This window comes from Atheta coriaria, unplaced genomic scaffold (assembly GCF_025399875.1).
Source record: "Atheta coriaria isolate IRGN ID8LTWV9N9 unplaced genomic scaffold, Caltech_Dcor_3.1 hic_scaffold_5_pilon, whole genome shotgun sequence".
NCBI lineage: Eukaryota > Metazoa > Arthropoda > Insecta > Coleoptera > Staphylinidae > Dalotia > Dalotia coriaria.
The window spans coordinates 8190044-8214080 of NW_027045447.1; the positions used below are offsets into that span (position 1 = coordinate 8190044).

General features: G+C 37.6%; 1 protein-coding gene and 1 long non-coding RNA gene across 7 annotated transcripts in view; one reads left to right on the top strand and one right to left on the bottom strand.

Moving 5' to 3' along the window:
* The window catches only part of Ten-m (teneurin transmembrane protein Ten-m), a 196895-nt gene that overhangs the window by 100755 nt on the left and 72103 nt on the right, over positions 1 to 24037 (top strand). For all 6 annotated transcript variants that reach the window (XM_065303818.1, XM_065303816.1, XM_065303819.1 and 3 more), the window contains exon 2: positions 13952 to 14062. In XM_065303818.1, coding sequence (XP_065159890.1) covers positions 14050 to 14062 — 13 coding nt within the window. In that variant the 5' untranslated portion in view covers positions 13952 to 14049. The remainder of the gene's footprint in view (positions 1 to 13951; positions 14063 to 24037) is intronic.
* LOC135791988 (uncharacterized) lies at positions 7646 to 8331 on the bottom strand. Its single transcript, XR_010548174.1, has 2 exons — positions 8074 to 8331; positions 7646 to 7958 (listed from the first exon to the last, which is right to left on the bottom strand). It is a non-coding gene; the product is annotated as an uncharacterized lncRNA (long non-coding RNA).

Consider the following 24037-nt stretch of genomic DNA (forward strand, 5'->3'; position numbering starts at 1 on the left):
GTAAACTCCCCGGAGAGGAATAAATCCTCGAACGCGCGCGCCAAACATACCCCACGCACTCTATCAACATTAGCGAATCCTGCTGGTCCCAGTCCTCCGCCTTGTGAATGCTCCTCGCAATAGATACATCAAAAAATTTATGAATCGAAGATCCGGTCCATCAATTAACGACTACACGCGCTTTCCTCCTAAGCTTTTTCTAACATTTAATCCTGCACTTTGTGCGCCCAGCCAGGATTCACCACTTTGGAAAATTTCGTGTTGTCGAAATGGAAAGCTAAACAAAAAGCCGAGCTCGGCGCGCCGCGTAGCTCTCGTTTTCGATACGGATCCGAGGCGATAATAAATCTATCGCCAGTGTATTGTGCGCACGAGAGCATCCTGCAGGATTCTGCAAGCGGGTGAGCCTGCAAACCGAAAGCAATTTATAACTTCATGCGCACACAACACAGATACACACACAGATCCCCCAGCCCCACGCGGCAATTATCATTAATCATAGATTATGAATGGCTAAACTTGCACGTTGCTTTGGCATGCAGCTTGCCGGGGGGATGCAAGTCAAAGGGGTGGAAAACAATTTTGAGAATTCGAGAATGCGAGAATTGAGCATTTTAACCGCTTCACGCTCTGAGTCAACTTGTAAACAATTAAAAACAACCAAAATATTAATTTTTCTTTATGTTTACATAAAAAAGTGACAAAAATTTGTTTTATTATGATTTGTATGTAGTTTATTAAAGTTATTTAGCGGAACAAGATAGAAACGCATTAAAATTTTCACACATTCATTAAAGCGTCGCCGTGGTCGCATGCACTTGTTACTCGTGAACAAGTTGATGATGTCGGCGCTGTCCGGCGCAAATTGTGCGTGGGCGTCCACACATCTATCCCGAGCCTGGGTATTAAACCCATCCGACGTCCGACTTTACATTCTCTATTTTGTATTTAGTCGTTTCTTGTGTTTGAAGATATTATATTCACATGCGCATTAAAAATTTTAACTTACACGCGTGTTATACGCCGATGTGTTTGGATTCGTTGCGGTTTCAATCATATATACAAAGTGTATCATAAATTTATTCATTTTGAAATAATTTAAAATGTTACAAATGATTTTATATATAGAAATAACATGTTTTTCATTATTTTAATTAAATTTGAGGTTAAATTAGTTAAGTAAAGTGAAAATTTAATTTTTTGTTTAAATATTAATTTCCAATGACACTTTGTATATGAATAATTTTTAATTCGTTGTCATGCGCTTTAATCCTCTTATTCTTTATCTCTGGGCGTAGCGCATGTGGCTGAGTCGCCGGGACGGCGCATAATTAATAATTAAAACGAGCGTATAAATCAAATTCGTGCGTCGTGCGTTGTGAGTCGAGCCGTTGCTTAAATTCCAGCTTTACAAGCTTTACATGCACACCTACGACTAGACAAGGAATAAATTTAACAAAAAAATCACTTGTCAAAACATGAAAGCTGAAAAATTTCATCATTATCTATAATATATAAATATTTTCAACAAATTCCTACAGAATATAAAAATCTAAAATTTTATTAAGTTAAAAATCTTACAAAATTCACTTCTGAATTAAATTGAATTAATAATCACGTTAATCCCCTCCGGGGAAAGAAAAATAAAACTAAAAAGTAAAGTCCACGGCTGCATTCTAAAGTTAAGTGAACTTAATGTTAATTCAAGTTTTGAATTTAAAAGCGTGGGCTTTAATTATTTATAATCTCTTTCAAAAATTTATCTCGCGCGCATCGCTTCACTTTGTGCGGCGCGCGCGTTCGAAAAACATCTTCTTATCTGATCAAGACGATCCTCGAAAAAATTTGGTGTGTTAGTCACCGCTGCACATTTTATTTTTTATATTTTCATTTTTGTGCTTATACAATGGATAAACGGATGTAACGCATCGTATTTTATTTTTATAATTTTCGGGTACTCATTGTTTTATGAAAATAAGAAGAATAATAAACCTGTAATTAATACGACATAAATGAGTCATACAACTCAAAAAGTTATTTATAGTCGTGGGAAATATTTGTACAGTTGAATAATAAAACTTTTTTCGACGTTAATTGAATGCAAATTATTTTATGATGAAATTTGTGGTTAAAATGTTAAAAATCAAGTTTACATTTTTACTCGGTAAAGTTTACACTGGAAACTTCAATTCTTAATTTAAAACTTTGTGAAACACTTGAAATTTAATGAATTTTAATTAACTAACAGCAAGAAGCTTCACTGGAAACATTTGCTTGGCTGTTGGCTCATACTTTCCACATGTTTTCACGTCTCTCGCTGCTGCTGCGCTTGCCGAGAGACGCATATTTCTTTGTTTGAGAATATAGCACTCGGGTCATTCCGTTCGGCACCTAATTCCCAGTTATATTCGTCGAAGAAGTAATCCTTGCCGCGCGCGCGACTTTTATTTCGTTTCGTGCGCTCGAGACTATTTTTAATCATATACTACCTATATAACTTCGGCTTTGCCCCGCGTGGCGTTAACGAAAATGTGACAAATGCGTTACAAATCCCTCACGGAATGTCTGTCCCCTCATCTTCTCTCGCGCACGGCGTGTGCATAATTTCCGTGTGCTCGAAATTATCTACCGTGACCGTTGGAGTTAAATCTAAACCGAGAGTGAGTTCATAAACATAATATCTTACCGAAATAAAGCGCGACGCAATGAAATAAAGTCGAAGAGATTTGATTTAAGGCGAGCTGGTTTAATACTTTTTGGATGCGTAAAGCCGGAAATTTACGTGTGGACGTCAATATTATTATGTTTCGGAGGTCGGTGTGGTGTTAGACGGTGAAGTTCGTGTCTGATGCGAGGCGGAATGCGATAATTCGATGAGTTTGATGGGTTTCAGGCTTTGGAAGTTTTTGAGGTGACAATTTGTTAAATTAATCTGGATAATAACTTCGGGAAAAGTCGGTGAAATATCATAACATATTTATAACTTCATGAACAGGCTAGATTTACCTACAGGCTACAAAACGCATTAATTTTGTAGAAATATTATTTTCGTAAGTTTTATTCGTAAAAAATTGATCGCTTAGATTTATGTTTAAGTTTTATTGTTTATAATGTTTTAATCTGCTATACAAGTATGGTATTTTATTAATTAATTTACAAATTTGATTCTTGCGTCTAAACACTGCATACTACCGCAAAAACGAGATTTTTTTAGTCGTTTTGCTAGATATCTTTCTGACATCTTGATTGCTTTGTAAATTATTGCCCTAGATTGTGATTTTTTAAATTATTCAAATCCAACAGATGTCACGATGAAGACAAATTTATATTTTTCTTTTCTTCCCTGCTATTATCACATCAATATGTTCAATTCAGTATTGTGATATTGTGATGTCATTGTGTGACCCTTTTCATCACCTTTTCTTCGCGCTCCTTTTTTTTCTTAACTTTTGTATTCATATTTATTTACTGGTTTTTACCTCTGTCATCGATTGTAAGACTTTGGAAGATGTCTTCACAATATTTCCCAAAACTTTTACTTGTGCACTCAAAAAGTTCCCAACTTTTTTATTTCTTTTGCATTTGGTCTTAATTTTTTCCCTCCATGCCGGACTTTTCTTTCGTTTTTGTTCACGTTTGCGTATTCGCTGGAATTTTTTGAATTTCGCATGTTTAGGCATCGCGTTTCGTTTCGTTTCGTTTCGCCCGCCACACATAAAATATTCAATGATTTCAATTTATGCAGCCAAACGAAAATTGAATTAGCATATTTATGCTTTTATGCTCGCGCGCAAACGTCGAAGAGAGCATGGTAAAAGGAAGAAATTTCCGAAGGCGTAGAAATGTTTCCAGATACACTCAACCCGTACAAAAAATAAAATTGACAAAAAACGCAGGTAAAACTGAAATAAAAAAAGCTATAGGTTGTGTATTGCTTACCTGAAACGGTTATAGTAGAGCAATACTGTTAGTTATTAAAGAATTACTAGAAAACTATTTGTTTAACAACTCTAAGCCAAACAAAAATTGATTTGAGTTAAAATTTTACGTCTATGTTTACGTAAAATTCACTTTTATGATTATTGCTATTCAAATTACAAGCAATTTTGTAAACATTTATGAATTTAACACAAATTGCTCTATAACTATTGATTAAATGCTTTTATCAATAAACTGTTTATTATCAATTGTGCATAATTTATTATGAAATCGATTTCCGAAGAAATTATAAACAGAGATTAATTAGTTTCTGTGTAATTAATTAAAAACTATTATTTGCGGAATATTAATCATAAATAATAAAACTGTCAACTTATTCCACTGAATTAAAACGAATCACATCAAACAAATAATCACAAAATGATTTAATTAACCCTTGACTTTTGCTGAGATAAAGAAAATTACCATAATTGAAATATATGTTTTTGTGCAACGTCCGAATCAAAAATCAACAACAGCTCCAAGAATAACTAATTTAATTAGTATTAATAAAATTCCTCTGATTTAATTAATTAATGAATTTATTTTATATTAATTACACAATAAAACATAAATTAATAATAATCAACAAAAATATGATAATTACATTCGCGTTGCTTCGATTTTTATTCCAACGCATTAAATTCAACACACACCCAAAAAAACAGCGAAAGGACAGCAATTGATCAGCGATCGCAATTTTATTCTGGACGTATTGCCGACTGGAAATTAAAGCGCTGAACCGGGTCGGCCAACGCCACATTCGAAATAAAACGAAACCGAAACCGACGCTGAGTGCACAAACCGAAACAAGAACAACGCAGGATAAATACTGAAATACTAAAACACTGAAATCGCATGCGAGTGGAAATGCAAATTCGAATGCGTATCGAATTTGGAATTTACACAAGCGCAACGCAAACATACGCCCTGTAATCGTAGAGTATCATTCAGTTCATAAAAAATACTGTTTAAAGTCACAAAAAATATTATTTTGCACGCCATCTGGCGGATAAACGCGGAAACTCATGTGACAGGTTGATTTACAACCGCCATCTACGTGTGAATAGTTTAAAAATTAAATTATCGTGTAACGCGGAGGCAAAAAACGTTAATTTGAATGAATTACGTTGTATTACGCTGTTTTCTCAACCGGTATGCAAGAAAAACTTATGCAGTGTCATTAACCACATGTTATGCACCGCTAATTCCCACTCACAAGCCTCTCTGACTCATTAAAATAATTTCGCGTGCTTATTCGCGATGCAAACTTTTGAGCTACCATAATATTTTTTCTTACATCATTCACGTTACTCGCAAATAGAAAAACGAAATATTACGAAAATTAAACGAAGCACACACACTTACTGCCTGCTTCTGCTGCGCCGAATAAAAAAGCTGCAATCACGAAGCCAACTTTATAACTTTGGCATTAGTTAGAGTATTGCCGGCACGTATCGCATACCTGCCTGCGCCTCTTCGACTTGTTGGCGTCTTGCGAGTCTTCTCGTTCGTCGTCTTTTTGCTACGGCACCGCGCGCTTCTTTGATGATGCGGCGCGGCGCGGGCGTTTTAATGTAATTGGATTTTATTTGAAAAATGAAAACATATCTGATGTGTTTGCTCGGCGCGCGCACAAAAACTACGCGCACGTTAATATTTTAACGGCAAGAGTAAATAATAATACTCGACGAGTCGAGATGCATTACGAAAAATGGTTTTGATGACTTTTATGCGATGACATCTATCGGCTAATAGCATTAGCGTTTATTTTCAACTAAAGTGCTTTTTAAATTTGCACAAAATCTAATATTATTAATGTTAATGTAGGCTTTTCATGTTATATGTGAGTTTTAGTGATGCTCCCTGGTGGTAAATAGCTAAATATAACCTGTAAAAAATAATTCCACTGTAAATTGTGCATTAAAGCGTCTTTAAAGTTAATTTAAGTGAACATAGAATTAGTATCTTTCAAAGTAGGCTAAAGTCTATACTTACGGCACTTTACCATCGATAATACGCAATAAATCGCATTGAAAAGCGTATATTACGAAAATTTTACATCGTCGAAGAGTAGGTTTTAACGACTCGCGCGCACTCACTTCGGTAAATTTTAATTTGATGAATGCATTTTTTACCTTTTTTATAGTGATGTGCGCTGCGCAGAGCGCGGCTAGCAAGCTTGTTAGTTGCCTTCGTTCTTCACTGTTCGCTCTTCGCTTTATGATCTTCGGCATACTCGGCTTTGCGAGAGCCTTTGATCGCGCTCGCTTGCTGTATGGTCATTTACGTGCGTTTGGCCGTTAGTACGTGCGAGCGTTTGACAGCCCGACCCTGCGCTGCGGCTTGTGTGAGAATCGCCAAACGAACTTTGCACACACACACACATTGGCTCGTAGAGCTCGTATGAGGACCGGTCGCGGCTCGGGATCGTAATTTAATAGGACGCGCATGTAATTATCTGCCTAGTGCCTGTACTTCCAATTTGATTACTTTGCCTGCGCGCCAAGCAGCACACAACACAGGAGAGCAAGAGTATGCCACGGGATGGGCACGCATGCTGAGGATGGGTGTTAGGTGCCATGACCTTTCACAACATGAGAGAAAATTCCGCGGGTTTATTCAGAAAAATTCCGGCATCTAACGGCAAATAGCTTATAATTAGTATTTCACTGCAAAAATAGATGGCGTTTGATTATTATTTATTAAAATTACTAAAACATCTGTTTTTAAGAAGAAAATTTCGGTTTATAAAAAAAAATCAGTGTTGGGACGATTAAAGACATAAGGTGCTCGATGCATCCGCTCGAGACAGGTCCCAAACTGGCTCAGACGTTGCGCACATGTTCTTAATTAAGGTGCTCTTTAATGCGCCGCGTGTTGTCTGCCCTCTGAGGGTATAAATCTGGGCCAACGCCCCAAAAAGTATTTAGGGACGGTTTTTGTTCAACAGCAGGTAAAATTGGAATTGATTTGAAATATTTATATGTTTTTGCCTCATGCGCCATCTGGTGTTGAGTAGCTCTAAATTTATTTATTTATTTATATATTTTTCCAATGCATAAAGTAAATTTTTATTATTTTGATAGAAAAAAGTATTTAAAATCGTTTTAAATTTCTTTTGTTAAACAACAAATTATTTAAAATTGATTTAAAATACTTACAGCGCCATCTGGTGTTGAATAGCTCTGAAGTTATTTATGCATTTCTGTATTTTTACAATATATATATATAACATGAGTTGTTATGGTTTTGGTATATGAGCCGCTTATTTTGAAAGTGGCCTAACTCCATTTATCTTCAAATCGAGATATTGAAAGTTTTGCGTTTCAATGAATTTAAAAATATACGTATAAGATACAAAGGAGTCATACTGCTTAAGCGTATCTTAGGATGTTAAATTTAAAGTTCCTGTTAAAATAGTGGCAATTATTAAGTAAATAACGTGCGTTTCCTTATCAAGAATGGAGTTGGGCCACTTTCAAAATTAACAGCCAGATTCATTATAAAATTTGAAAATGCCCAAGTCCATTCAACATAATTTAAGATGTTTCAAATTGAAGAAAAAAAACGTCTTCGTTTCACAGACAGCTTCGTGAAGTAATACATTTTGTTTGTCAAAATCTGCCAAACCCCAAAACTTCTTAAAAATATTCTTTCTTTCTTCTTCATTATAATTTTTTGTGCACGCATTCCGACAACCACAATCTTTGTTTTCGAAATTTTTTTCATGAACAATACTTCCGGTTTAACTACAATATCTTTTTCCTGAATTCCGTTTTATCTTTCGCACTTTTTGGATATATGGTGCATCAATCTTTTCTCCATTGTTATTTGAATCTTCATCCTCTGACGAGGAATATTGTTTTATAACTCTTTTTCTTATTCGCTTTTTTTTAAATAGGTATTAATTACTATATCTTTTTCCCTATCTGAACTAAGTGGTCTTCTTCGGTTCTTCCTCATGGGTGCAATAATTTCTATAATTTGATAGTAAATTTTAAGTTTTATATTAATTAAACGTACAGGTTAATTAACTAACGCAATTGTCCCAAAAATGAGGTGGACTTGTAAATACTAATTAATTGAAATTACCTTCATCGCTGCTTTCCGACATTATCAATAGTAAATACCTTGATGTAACTATAAATGGAGTTAGGCCACTTTCAAACCACACGGGTCAGTTATTCAATTAATTCGGAAAACCTATGTGTAAAAAATGTACCGTATTTTCTCTGAATATAAGCAATCTGAAGTGCGTCACTGATAAATAACATGAAGTTGTACATGTAACCATGGTAACCGGCAAAAAATTGAAAAACGGAGTTAGGTCACTTTCAAAATAAACGGCTCATATATTCTAAGAATTGTTTTTACATTTTTCTGATGTCGTTTTTAAACAAAAGCTTTCCGCTGTTTGTGACAACCCGCGCGACATCCGCGTGATACGCGCTGACATGCCTGCGATATCATTGTTTAAAAACGCGCGCGCCTTCTGCGCGCCCCGGCCTGCTTTCTTTATTTTATTCCTTTGTTTGTGCGCGAGCGTTTGTTTGTTGTCGTCGTCCGCGAAAAAGCAGTTAAGAAGAAAAACACGAGACCAGATGAGGATGACAAGCGACGCATCCTAAAGGACTGCGCCGCCATCCAAACAGCAAATTTAGTTAAAATAGAAAAACGTTTCCTCGACTTCCGCGCTTACACACTCCCACTCACTCTCTTACTTGGACCCCGCCGGTTGATTTCTTTTTGTTTTCGTTCGTTTTACTTGCTTTTCTTAAGTTTTCCCAGCGTGAATTTATCCTCGGCATACAGCTTGATTTTGTTGACGTCTTGCTGCGGCGTTCGCGTTGTTGAGAAGGGTTTGAACGCGCCGTGTCGAGGAAAAGGATTCGCATATGTTACTGATGGTGGAGAGATGCCTTGCCTGATGGTTCGCTTCGCTTCGGTGTGATTGTGGCTTCTGCGCGCGCTGGGTAAACAAAGCCTGAGAGCGTAGAAAACGCGCACCACGACGAGTCGAGACGAATGGCGCGCTGAAATGTTTATCTAGCATCCCGAAGATTACTTAACTCTTTGCGCGAAAACAAGAGGATAAATTGCGTTTATCGATCGTCTGCCTATCTCTCCACCGTTACACATATTTTGCAACATCATTGAAAATATTCCGGCAGTCATCTATTGTCCGCCAGATGGCATCAATGGTTTTGGCTGGGTTTCGAAACATTTTAAATCGCTTTCTAACGTCGGTATTGTTGCACACGTTGAATGCAAAAAGTAGCGAATTTTATCTTTAGAAGTGGGCTGCTGGCCGCGCGCCGTGTGTGCATTCTCGGCAACCGGGAGCGCTTTGCACGTTTTGCATGCGACGCATTGTACGAGTATCGCTGAAAAGCATGAAAAGCTTCGCCGATGGCCCTAGAGACGCGTCCCGAGTGCGTCTGGAGAGATTCGCGAGTCGTACCCGCCTCCGGCTTGCCGGGGCTCCTCCGCCATTACGTTGCAACGCCAGACGTTGACTTCCGGTTTAAACTGAAAGTTCCTAGATGGTACATTTTTAAACGCAGAAAAATAATTAAAATTTAAATCACGAACACGTTTTGTTTGAATTTATTAGTTGAAGGACATAAAAATCGATTTGTTTTTAATTGTGCAGCGTGCGCTGAAAAATGTCGCATCAAAAATTAATACCATTTGATATTGTCCGGCAATCCTGCAATCATCGCTCGTTGTCTCGCTTGTGTTCATTGTTGCGAGCGTAATTTTCTGCATGCGGCCGAAATATTAAAACTCAAACACACGACGCTCGCGCTCGCTGTATATGCCGTTTTGATTAATTTCAATCAGCCGCACACATTTTCTATATTTACGTACGTATTTACGAACGTTTAAAATCGCAATCAAAAATTTCCAATTACTTTTAATAAAAAAATAATGCGAAATCAGTTACAATGCGAATGACAGTGAAAGTATAAAACTATAAAATACAAAAATATCATCACAAACATTTATGAGAGTTTATTTAGTATCACTCGGTATATTATATTTCCTAGCACACTTTTCCTCTCCGCCTTTCGGCTGAAATGAGAAAATGGGTGCCGTTCTGATTCACGACACGTTCGCGACGCTCGGTTAATAAAGTTATATACTTAGCATTAGCAAGCATGGCAGCGAGGAGCCTGCAGGCGGCGAGGAAGGTCCGGAAAGTCCCGGACGCGAGAGACGAGAGACAAGAAGTGGTGGAGTTAGCGGCGCGAGTTACGGCCGCCGTTTGCGCGCGCCGCCCCCGCCACGAACCCCATACACCCCGTAATGGTTATTGTAACTTATTACTCAATTTTTTATAGTATTATGCTACCACTCATTGCGGGCGCGCGCAAAAAATCCGGCGCAAACGTGCGAGCGCACCCAAATTGCTAATCGATAATTTCTGCACTCAGATTTTAATTGCGCGTATGTCACGTATTTCGGTGGTTAGGAACTATGTACGTGATATATTTTACAGAATATTTTAATATTATTTAGGTACATTCATTACATTTTATTAAGCTTTTGTTAATTTTTTTCTGTTTGGTTTTTATTTTTATGAAATTGGCTGCGAAATTTTTCATTGCGTCTGAAAAAAATACATTGTTGCAATTATTTTCAGCTTATTTTTAGGTAAATATAATTGGGTTTATAATAAAATATATATTGGGTGTGTAGGCTATTTTTTAGATATAAAAAAATAACATTGAAGTGAAAAAAATTTTTCATAAAAGTAATTTACTTTGTATTTGGCTGAAAAAGTTATAAATATCTCGTAAGGTAAATTTAATTTTGTTGATATTATTTTTTTACGTTAAAGTACATTAAATTCTCATTATTTTGAGATAATTATAGATGGTATACAAATTACTCAACATATCAATATTTAAGCTTGAAATGAGAAAATTGTTGTAATGTTTCACAAAATTACGTCAAAATAATTAATAACTCCCAAAATAATTACCATAATACACTAATTATTTATTTAAATAATAATGCATTAAATTCCCTTTACAATAAGATATATACCGAGTGTTTCAGTAATATTCTTGATATGAATATTTAAGTTTGAAATTGCAATTGATATTTCCTTTGTAAGATATAATTCCAAACTGATTGCAGCGGTTAAAATTAATTACAATTAGTAATTCTCGAGACACATGCTCGTCCACCGAAGCGAGCAACATATTAGTGCATTACGAGGGCCTTGCACTTGACCACACATTCTTCTCCCTCTCGCATTCTCGCCGCATCCGCACCACCCGAAATTATATATAAAGTTACGGACTTGTTGGTCGCGTCCCATCCCCGTCCAGCTAGCAGCCGGGGGCATAATTTCGGCCAATTTGTTGCAGTTCGGACCTCACGCGGCATAAAACTAATAACGCGACGCGTAATATACATGCGCACGCTCGTGTAATGAAATTCCCAGCGAAATTCTCCGGCGATCTGCTTAGCGCCCGCCGCCCCCGCCGGCGGTGGACATTATGAGCGTGATATATAAGGCAAACACACAAATATATACGAATCCTGGCAAATATGTAAGCAAACAAGCGGCGAGCAAGGCGCAAGGCGAGCGCGTAAAAGGGTCTTAACGAGGCGGTAATTTATTAGTATTTGAATTAGGGGTGGCGGCCGCCGGTTTAAGAAAATTTAACGCGCGTGCACCGCATGCACAAACACGTAATCCTAAATGCACGACGATTGAATTTAATTAATTAATTTGTTCTTTGGTAGATAAATCTGAGTAAACAGTAAAACATAATCCGATATTAAAATAAATTTATATGTAACACTCTGTATATGTTTATTTTTTAATGGATGATTTTTTACTGTAATTAAACACAATTTGACTGTACTAGACCGAAATTGATTGTTATTAAATGGTTATTTATTTGCTTTAATTAAAGTTCGACATTGCGGGAGCGGCGGCGGCGGCCAAGGTCCGCTGGGATCGACTGCACTGTCTCTTGTCGTTGGCACCGCCCATCTATCTCTTGTTTAGTAAATTATGTTCTCGTAATGGGATTATCTGGGGCTATACAAAGTGTTTTGATTAATTTCAATTGGGATTTGAGTCAATTAACCTCGTTTTTTCTGGTTTTATTGAATTAATTACCAAACCTTATTGTTTAAATTTATTTGAAAGTTTTATGGTTAGTTTTAGTATGTTTAATTTGATGCTAATTATTTTGATTAACAATAATTTTCTTTGGTTTTGTGTGGATTTTCTGTGATAACTCCTAAAATAATTTCTATAATTAAATTTTGTTTGAAGATTATGATAAAGCATTAAATTCAGCATAATAAACATATAAGATACCAAAATAATCTCATTGATAAGGGTTGTTTAGAGGTGTTCAAAGCAGAACCTTAATTTGGCCTTGGTTCGGTTTTGGTGTCGTAATTCGTGCGGTTTCTTGTAAATAATTGCGCACACACAGTGTCGAGCTGGATTTTGCCGGCGCGGAGGCGGTTGCCGGGGGACGGGCCTGGGCGCGCCACCGGGGGTGCATTATTAATGTCCCAATGGTCCAAATTGACGCGATCCGATGCCAATCAATGGCCAGAGCCGCGCCGCCGCGCGTAACGGTCACGGCCGACCGGATATCCGCTTATTCTGGTCCCGCATCTGCCCATCGCTCGGCGCCGGCAGCGGCGGTGGCTTAACTGGATGAATTACTGGTCCCTGCAGATTGCTGCCTCATCTCCATACACACTACAGGCACAACCCAAAAATAAAAACCGAAAAAAACACTACATTAAACAGCCCAATAAATTTACCAGAGTGGTAGCTTGGGGGGCGGCAATCGATAGTTGACCACGACCACCATTTTTCGGCATAATAAGAATTGTTTATGTTTTATGCATACGCATACGCATCTGAAATCGTAAATAAATAAACTCACGGGTTAATTTCGGGGCCGGCGGGCCATCGATTTGCCGCCTCCATTCAACCGGCGCTTTTAACTAGCGTGGATTTTGCAATATGAACGGCTGTATGAGCCATAAAGCCGTTGATTTATTATGTGTTACGCACTCGACGAATTTAATCTTTGACACATATAGTCAGTTAAACTGTGCGCGTTGTTGCCGCTGCCGCCGCTACCACATATCATAACCTTCAAAGTGTGTGCGCTTGCAAAGCAATCAACGCTGTATGACTGGTGGTATACTCTAAAAGCGATATAATGGCAATATTTTGGCAGTGGGAATTTTTTTTTGCGCTTTTTTTTACTTTGAAGCGCTATAACACAAAAACTTTTTAGTTTATCAGAGTGCAGTTTGCGGCAATTTATAGAGGGATAAATTTTAATTCTAGTATTTTATGTAGCAAAAGGAATAAACATGATAAAGCCACAAAATCTAAAAATAATTGCGAATAAAAAAAATCGAGAATACATAAATTTTCATTTGTATGTTTTTTAACTTGAATTTTACACAAAACCGGATGATTTTCATTAAATATTTGAATAATATTTGTTAGGAAATTTAATTTCCTGCCAAACCCAATCAAAATTTTAATAATATCTGTTTTTCATTAGAATCTGTGCCGTTTTTAAGTAAAAAAATTAAATATTAAAATCATCTACTTAATGATTATCGTAATCAATGATTAATGATAAAATCAAAGTATCCCAAATCTCGTTAGTCCACTCTGTGTTACTTTCCGCCACATCGCTTAATAATTGTGTTTCCCTGGCGCCTCCACAATTTTGACATTGCGACATTCCACCCGCCCGCCCATCGGCCGCCCCCGCGTTAGGCGATACCGAGTTCGTCGACGTTCGGTTGCGCAAAGCTAATTTATTATTTAAAAAATGCGGTGACTAGCGACTAATAAGCGAATCTCGCCGGGGATGATGAATGATGGATGATGGCGACGACGTCACGCCGGTAATTAATGAATCTCTTCGGCTCCGACTGAGTTTGTTGTTGTTTTCAGGTGACTGGCGAACCGCCACGGCGGATGTGTAAGTGCGTCGGTGATTCGGAAGGACTCTAGTACACGCAAACGGAGACACATGCCCCAACGACAACGTGATGAGTTCGCAAGGTGAGTTGAAATTAATTAAAATTACAAATTACAAGATAACCCACAGGGTATGTCAGGTAGAAAAATAGCAAATTTAATAAATTAGAGAAGGATTTAATTATGGGTTGGGTAAAGATATGTTTAGTTGTGGTGAAAATATGAAATTTATTCTTTAAAAATGAACAAAAAAGTGAAAAAATTATAAATCCGAATTTAATTGATAAGAATTGATAGAGAATTAAATTGAATCATCTTTTATATTGAGAAAAAATATCATAGATGTGCCTTTAATTTTGTTTTAAAGTTGAGGTTTTTGTTAATTTAATAAAAATTAAAAATATGACTTTTTTACAAAATCATAAAATATTAAAGAACTATAAAAGATAGAATTATGGTTTAAAAACATTTTAATAGAGAATTATTATTCTAAAAAGGATGTAGTTTATTCAAAAGTAAAACTCCTTTAGGAAGCTACTGTAATTTGATAGTAAACTTGATAAAAATGTAAATTTTCATCTAAAAATCCATGCAACATCGATGAATCACTTTTAATTGAACTTTTCGTCACATAGTAAAACTCATCAAACTATCTGCAACTATAAATTGCGTCCTTTAAATCCTATCAACTGTACACCCTTAAATTTTGCCTCGTGCGCGCTCGTGTTTCGAAACCATTAACAACCTCCGCTGAAAATCGTCCTTCCGTCAGCGTACAACCGAAACTAAGACACGGTTACACCTCCCCGATGTCCTCTCGCGCACCCTGTCCTTATCGCATTGCGTAGTCGGCGATAAACCGGACTTGAGACTGGTTATCGGTGCGCTTTCCCGGCGATGCACATCCTATTAGCTAGCCGTGAACTGACGAATAAAAAAGTGAAGGGCTCCCGGAATCATTTATTATCGTCAGAGAGCGCAGAAGGATAGATTGCAGCCCCTCAAGGGCGGACCAAACGATACGCACGTCTAATCTAATAAAAAATGAAAGAAACTGGTCGAAAACTGTCGACAGCGCTGGGGGATGATTTGTGCATTATGCAGAAAGTCCGTAAAATGTCATTGAAGCAAGAAAAAATCTAAAAATCTGAAAAAATTGGTTTCATTTGATGTTTTGTTGATTAAATTTACTATCACGGATGAAATGGACTCAAATTAGGTGGACAATAAACAATGGCATGAAAGGGGACTGATCGGATGATCAGTTGTTTATCTACGATTCAAATCCTCCTGATTTACCCCTGTTTCCTAGCCGGATTCCTTTAGGAATCCTCAGGTCGGTGTCTGAGTTTCTGGGCGTCTCCATTGTTTGGATGCGCTTGTCCCGACGCGAATGCATCGCAATTAACCGATGAATCACTACGAGCAAACTTGTACAAAGCCAAAGTCCTTGATCCTTCAAAGAAACAAAAATAAATCCAATAAAAACATTCTCTTGGCATTATTAAAGATATTTTTAGAAAATATTTATTTATAAACGCGGAGAAATTATTTAAAGCATCGCGTGATGGCATTATACAGTATGTTTATTGATAAAGTTGCGAAAAGGAAAATGTTTCTTTATTTTTGCCTCCTACGCGTTCGTTTGTGTTTTGTTTGCGAGCTGCGCGCTCGTTTGACTTGCTTTACGACGTGCGTGCTTATTGTGCATGTTCTTTCTTTTTCTGTTAACGTCTCCCGAAAGAGAGGGTGGAAGAAAACTCGTAGGACTACCTTCCTGAGAAGGAAGTCGTTAGTGGTGACTTTATGTCTTTCATATTTCTTCATTTGCGCCTTGCCGAAAATTGCACCAAATCAGACACCTAAAAATAAACTTAAAGTATAGCCGCCGTCATAAAAACTTAAATTCTGCATTCATTTTTTAAAATTATTTAAAGTCATAATTTGAGTTGCAGTATAAGTACCGAACATAGAAGATTTTATATGCAACCAAATGTACACTTTAAAAAAATTGTAGGTTATTTATTGTGTGGAAACTCTATTAAAACATCAAATTAACTTTAAACGTCGATACTTCCTGATGTATACGTAAGCTCAGTTTGTGGATTAGTTATACTCCAGTAGGCAAACACATTAATATCAATTTTCGTCATTATTTGCGATCGAAGCACGTATAGATACATTACGATACTCTCCGGCTGCCAGCGCAAGGGTAACCGTGAGACAGAGTGGCATTATTATTATGGCCGCGCGTGTAAACAATCCGCACTCGTATAATTCACATCCCGGCAGCAGCGCGCACACCGCCACTGGCAGCGTCAGTTTGTTTGCGTAATTTGCATTTATGTTATACGTCCACAGGATGAGCACAGCTATTACATCTTTAGAAATATTCAAATAATATTTACAAAAACTAGTATTAAAACTAAAAATATAGCAAATGTTTTAGTAAAAGTAGGTTTTTCTTTATTACTTGGTAGACTTGCCACACCTTTTTCGAATGTTGCGCCTTCTAATCTCGCTGAAACCATGCAAACAGTGGATAAAACCGGTGAAAAGCGGTCGTTATGAGGCGTTCTCAGGTGATATTTTATATTTCGCGCGCTGATTTTATTGTTATGGAAAGCGTTGCGTGTTAAAGGTGAATAAACGCCACCAAACGCTTGAATTATAAATATTAACGCTGCCTAGCCCCCTAGCCAACGTGTCCCGCCTCCACGGGGGTGGCAATCAGCGCACGCCGATTATTTTTTGCACGCGGTTTCTAGTGTGACAAACTTAATGCAAAAATCATACAGGAAAACGTCAATTACGCACTGAAAACCACAAGAAAAAAGCCAACAAGCGTGCTGACAACACAATTATCGCATATTACACATTATGCCACATTAGAATACTATACTTTATTAAATCTATATCGGGAATAATGATGGAGAAATTACTTTTGAGGGATAAGTGTGAGCTGATTGTAACCGATACCAGTTTTGATTAGTACAGCAATTAATTTTGTAGCGAAATCGAGAAATTTCTAATTGCAGCGCGCGTACACGATTTTACAATTTGCACATATATAGCTGCAAGCATTTCGCAGGATTAGAGAAGAATTGCGCCGTGTTGGCAGGATATCGGAATTATAATACGTCATGCACAATTAATTGTTTCGGCTCGCAGCCGGCCCGCACGCACGAGATAATCGAATGAAGCGACCGTTATTATTATTGCTAAGCCTTATTGCGATGCGGGAACAAACTCGCCTCGCTGTGTTTGTTCCGGCCGGACGAATTAAATTACGAAAATTCGAAAATTTATTTCGTGCCGCGAATAATGATCGTCGCCATCATGCCGAAGATAACGAATAACGCACAGCGTTTACTAATTTTAGTAATGGTTATATTTTATTGACGTTATTATCAAAATTTTATTACAAATAAAACCGAACAGTGAATTTTTATGTCGAAAAAAGGTTACAATGTATAAAGTTTTGCAAAACACGAAAAATAAGGATGGAAACATTAGTGTACATTGAGGTCCTGCTACGTGGTATCTAAACTACTCCCGAGGGATAACCTCGACACAAAAGATATACATTTTACAAAGGTTAAAAAACTTGTTTTTGGGTCCCGTTTTTATTTATATTGCTTTTAAAGATTACAGAATTAATTTCTGGTGTAAAAATAAAATAATTTTCCAAATTTTGAAATTTCAACGTCTAAACATGGTTATATTAGTTGTATTGTTAGTTTTGTTGTTTCCTACCACGTCTTCTTGCTGCCCGAGCGCAGACAGAAGCAATAACACTAACTCCTGACTCAAAGCACCTGATTCCCAGCCGCCCCCAGGACCCCAAGCCCTGCCACTACCACGAAACGGCCCTTCGTGGTACTTCAGGTTGCAAAACGAGCAGGACAAGCGAGAGAATGAAGCGAATGTTCTGGCCAACCAACTTTGCTAGTCAAGCAGGTCCTGCAGGACAATTCAGACGGCGACTGCGTCTAAACAACGCTCATAATCGTTGTCGCGCCACACGTACACATTCCTGCGCGATTCGGTTCCGACCATGTCGCAATCTAATAACGAACAGACGATGGCAATATTTACGAAATTGCTCTTATTATACCAAGGTGTAATTTCATCCGGTAATATGTTTCCATTGTTGATGTTATTGTGTTTGTAAAATTTTTTAAAACGTAAAGCAATATATATTGTGTATAACATGCCAGCACGCGCACATTCGAGCCCCGAGCATAAACATAAAGCAAAAAAATAAAAACGAAAATGTAACACTCAATAAAAGTCCAGAAAATGTGTGCGTTGCGCGATGCCATAGGTGTAAAAAGAAGGTAACAAACTAGAAAATATGACGGCTGTAAAAGTTGATGGCTGATGATGGCAATAATGGACTTTTAGATTTCCACTAAAGATGTCGCCATGTTCATTTCCAGTTGGGTTTTCCGTTTGTGCGCACCGCGAAATATTTTCACCGCCACAAAACGATAACAGACAATCAACGCGGTTTTGAATAGCGGCGGACATTCACGTGATAAAAGCAGGAAATTCAAAGAATAAAGGATAACATAAAATTTTTAACATGTAATCTTTATTTCGATTTGTATTTGATTTTTTTCTGGGGAATTCTGATTGCGTATTGTGTTTTTTGTTTGTTTGGCACGTCATGCGATTAAGGATGTTAAGGATATAATAACATAACGTGTAATGTACGTAATTATTTGTGTTTTCGGGTAAAAACGCTTGTGTTTATTGTTTTGCTTGCTTTTGTTTGTTTATTTTTTTCCTGTGTGTAATTTTTTTGGTTTTGCTTTGTGCGGGTTATGTATTAATTAGGAACACATCCTGTAAGCCAACACGCTCAATTTAAGAGTAATAATTGAAGCATTTCGGGTGAATTTTAATATTTTTTAGTTGAAAATATTTGACCGCAAAATATTCAAAATGAATATTTGTAACTTAATATAACCCAGTTAAAATTACTGCGAAAATCAATACAGAATGCACCTAGTAGATTAAATGCGACACAATCAATCCGGAATGTAATTTTGTTTCGTGCTTTTGCATTTTCTATTTGCGCGCGGCCATCGTTTGTGCGAACGCTTGCATGGCAATGAATAATAGAATTTGCTCATTAACGATGGCAATTTTGCGCCGATGCGAGCGGGAGTCGCCGCAAAATGCAATATATGAAATTTTCATTGTGCCGCCCCCACAGCGCTGTCGTCGTAATAACAAATTTGCATTATTACAACATATTCAGGCATACAACATTGCGTCACATCGTCTCTCGTCCAGCTATGCGATTACCGATTGTGCTATGTTTTATTAAATGAGGATAATTTGCTATTTTGCAGTATACTTTGCGAAAGAATTTTAGTTTATATTTTATTTATCGCTAAACACTGACATTTTGTCGTCATATGAATATATGAGTAGGTAAGATGTGTTACTTAATGTTTTCAAGTGAATTTGAATTTCTAGACCTGTGACATTATACCTACGAGTGACACACGTTAAGTTATAACTAATTCAATTACAAATTGACTCAGTTAGAGCCCCAGATAGTGGTGTAATGTTTCATAGTGTCCTCTGATTTGTCCTTCCGGTTATCCTTGTATCATCCTTCATCGCCTCATGAATAGTTCTTGTATATTGTGAACATCCATTAACATCCGCTCAATTAATGCATTATTTATGTTGAATACTCTTGTTGAATTATGTATAACACTGCAGGACATTTCAAGGACTAACAACTAGTTACAATAAATTATATTGTGCAACATGTGCAAATAAATTTTAGTTTTTTTATGCGGGAATAATGTTTTTTACTTTGCTACCACTTTTAATGCGCCAGTTTTACCACAGTCCACGGTTTTGAGGCACAAAAAGTGGTACTTTAATTACGGACGGCCAATGCAGTGACTAAAGTAATTTTGAGAGTTTTAGTTTGAAGTTTCACAATATAAAAGTATAAGAACACAAATCTCAATGTGTAAATAAAGTGGAAATAGAAAAAATAGCGTAAGCTATACGTTGTTAAAGTACTGTTTAGCGTACTTTATACTTAATGTACTATTTTTCGGTATTTTCTTGAGGGGTTAATTTTTTTGCATGAGAGATGATTAAAACTAATTTCTATCGTGACTTGTACAAATCCAAGATGTACACACTCTTGATGGCACCCTTCGCAAAGAAATAATCACAAGTGTTGCGCATTAAGCCGCGGCACACCCCGTGTTTACCCACCCCTTTGCATATGCTTACCACTCGGAAGTAGCAAGTCAACGACGCGAAATTAATACAAACGCTGATTAAAAACTGCATACTGCGCGCTCATGTTTCTCCGGGGGTGGTTTGTGGCAGTAGTGCGTATTTTGTCCGGGGACGGCTTGGAAACATCCCTTGCTCCCCGTTTATCTTGCATTTATTGAGGCCTTAATTTCGCGCCTTGCCTATCGCGCCTGCCATATTGCGTCCTGCGCGCTGGTCCTATGCGTCATATAAACATTACAGCCCTTGTGCAGCCATCGAATCAGATCGTCGACGCACACGGCGCCGGGCGAAATGAGGATCGCTTTTACGAGCGCCTTGGGAAAAGTTCAATTTTCGTTCGGGAGGACTCTAGTCTAGGAATTCGCTAGGATAATATTTTAGACAACGTTGCAATAAAGTCATTTTTATCTTGTTTACTTACTATAACGCTCGGGTCAACAATAAGGTCAATTGAAAAAAACCAGGGCATAAAGTTGGAACATTTTTTGAGTTGCGGTACAATTACTGAACAAAATGTAGGATTAGTTAAGTATGCAACCAATTATACATATTATGTTTTTTTATTGTTTTAAATTTTTTTTTTTTGCAAAATTTTGCTTTTTTTAATTGATTTTTGTTTAATTGCTAAAAAACCTGATGACTTGTGCATTAGTTTAATTTAATAATCAAATAATACAGCAGATAATGCGCTAAGCGTAGTAATGATCGTAAAAACTAATCGACGCTCGTTTCCGTTTTGCGCTTGCCGAGTTGTGCGTCGTGTCGTCCTTTCAATTTTCTCGTTTTCCACTCGCCCAGTTCTGCGCGCGTATTATTTTCTATTTTTACGACGCTTTTACGTTTCCGGACTTCCTCCTCCCGGGTTCAACGTCACATTATTACCTTATTTACCTTTCCGACGCAAAATTTCCTCATGACTATTGTTTTGTCCTCTCCATTATTATCCTGTAACAATCGCTGCTTGCCTGCTAGAACAATACACATATTTCGAAATTGTTGATAAACGTAATTTGAAAATAATTTTCAATGGATATGAATAAATCCAAAGTGTTGACGTTGTGTTTGTTGGGGTGTGCGAAAGATAGTAATATTCTTCCTCGAGGGTTTTCTTGACGTTTAACTCGCGCGTTAGTTCCGCTTCGCTCGCTGCAAGTCCTCCCGCATAAATTACTTATTTGTATGCATATGAAAATTCGTCACTTTAAATTAATTAATATGCAAATCGCGAGCGCTCCTGGCGCACCTATTCGAGGATTCAATTTGTTTTACGGTGATTGCGTTCGTCCTTGCGTTTTCGACTCTTCATCTTCGACATTTGCATTAAGCAACCCTCGCCCTGCCATCGCCGCTTTAAAATATACAAATTTATATTTGAGAAATTTAAATAAAAATCGAAAAATTCCAATAATGAAGAAAAATCAATTGAACTTTGAAACTTTTTTTTCTGCTCTGTTTGTTACGCTTGAGTAGATATCTCATTGAATTTTCATTACCCTAAGAAAAACTCTGGAAACGCATTATTTGAATTAAACGTCCTTTGTTCCAAGGGCGAAGCAGAGGACGAAAAAGGACCACGGACAAAGTCCTTTGTTCAGGCTTTTGACTCGGGGCCCTCTCGATTTTTAAACTCTTCAGCAGTTTCTTCTCCATTAGGAAGGTTAATGTTACAAATTCAAATGCCCATTCTTTTCTTGAGGATGCGCGCGCGCGGATATTCAGAGGATTCGAGAATGAATTTTTTTCGATGCCGACGCTCGCCGGGCTTTAGTTCCGGTTATAATTGGACCGATGCACAATGGTCCATGAACTTTTCCTCGTTTTGTGTTGTCCTGCGCTTTCGAGCTTTGCGAGCTTAGAGAAAACCAAACAGGGTGACGGGGCAAGGGGAGATTACAAAGGACAGTGGGTTGCTGGCAGTGACATCGAATGCAGTCATAGACACAAGAATTTTTTCTGCTTTATTTTTGATTCCAGTGGAGTTATCCAACACATAAATATAGTAAACACTTAATTTGATCAATCTTTTACGGGCAAACATTTTGCTGTGTTGATTTTTGTATCATTGCTTCTTTTTCAAGCGCTTGTTGTTCATTCATTCATTATTTATAGATAAACCCGTACGACAAGAGTAAAGAAAGAAGCAAAAACGTGAATGAATCGAAAAAAGTCGAAAAAGAAAAGTTTTTGTTGTCTGCACGTCGTGTTCTCCGCGCATTCCGGTGTGTGTTTATTCTCGCTTATTTTTCACAAGATTCAAGATTTAGTTTTATTGTTGTCCCGATCTCGCATCATTACTATTGAAGCGGCGATGTGATTTTTCATGAGTTTTGCTTGATTTTCTGCGTCTGGAAGAAAGAAACAAAACTGATGGAAAAAATCTTTTGCAGAGGCAGAATTTCATCACTATCAACAACATCACGAATGAAAAATGATTATTGAAGGATGAAATAATAAATATTAGATAAAGTAATGTTCATTTATTTATTTTTTCTTTGTTACAGGTGAGTCATGATGAAATTAATCAACTATATTTTTGGTGTAAAAATCTAAGAATTGGTGAGTAAAAATTTAAATTTTGGGCAAAACTTGACCTATCCTAAGATTAAAAAAATTTATGTAAGAATTTGACTCAATTCTTCATACTTTGTCTACCTTCCCATTGATTTTTTCACCCCGCGGCGGTGCGGTTAGGCAGCTCGTTATATTTTATGCGTCGCCTCCCGCGGGATGATGCTTTTAAGCTGTCAGATTTAGACAAATCGCGTTTTTGTACGTTTCTCGAACGCTCGCCAGCGTTATTCTCGCTTTTTATTCATTCACCACAAACACATTCGTAATCTCCAGTTGTGTGTGGCTTTTTTTCCGAAACATTTTTCTCGTTTTTCACGCTTTTCATTTGTATTTGTGTCCGGGTCGGTGGTCGATGATCCTCTTCGCTTTTAATTAACGTAATATTTTTGGGCGATTCGTGCGGAAAGCATTTTGAGTGTTTTTTTCTCTCCTTTCGGTAAATTAATTTGAAAAAAAAAATCATTTTTAACATAAACTGAGAATTATAAATAGTCCAACATGGGCGGGGAGTTGTTATTGAGGGGTGTGTGGGTCGTTCACGAAAGGTGCACGGGTGGCGCGCGCTTGAGGGATGATATATTAGTCGGCCTTAATGAATCTTGCGTACCTAGCCAACCCCCTCGATGAGGCCCGGGGAGTTCTACGCGTTGCAGTCGTTTCGTTTCCATTTCGGCTGCTTCCAGATTGTTTTAACTAGACGAAATTGTAAACTGAACTAGATTAACAGCTGTCACATTAATTCCATATACAGGGGGTAAAAAAATCCAAAAAATAAATTAACAAGTTTTATAGACAGGTTATTTTATATACTTTGTATTTTCTCTTGGGGTGGTACCGACCACCATTATTTCAACCTTGAAAAAGAAAAAACTGCACTCCTTACACCCTGGAACGCGCAGTCACGCTTTAAATCGGCCAGTAAATTAAACGACGGCGGCGCGCGTTGTGTAACGATACGGGGGTTGTGTGTCGGAAGGCCGTGTGTGCGCAATACCCACCTCTACGCCACCCCCTCGTTGTTGGGGCGCTCGATCGCTCCGGTCGTGTCGTCGTAGTCGTCGCCAGTCGAGCGTGCGAGCTCATTTCACGTGATTAATGTTTGATTAATTACTCTGGCTTTAAAATCGAGCGCGCGCGCGCGCACCACGAGCGCCCCGAGCGAAACTACCCTCGTGTTAAATAAACCAAAATCGGCAAACAACCAGC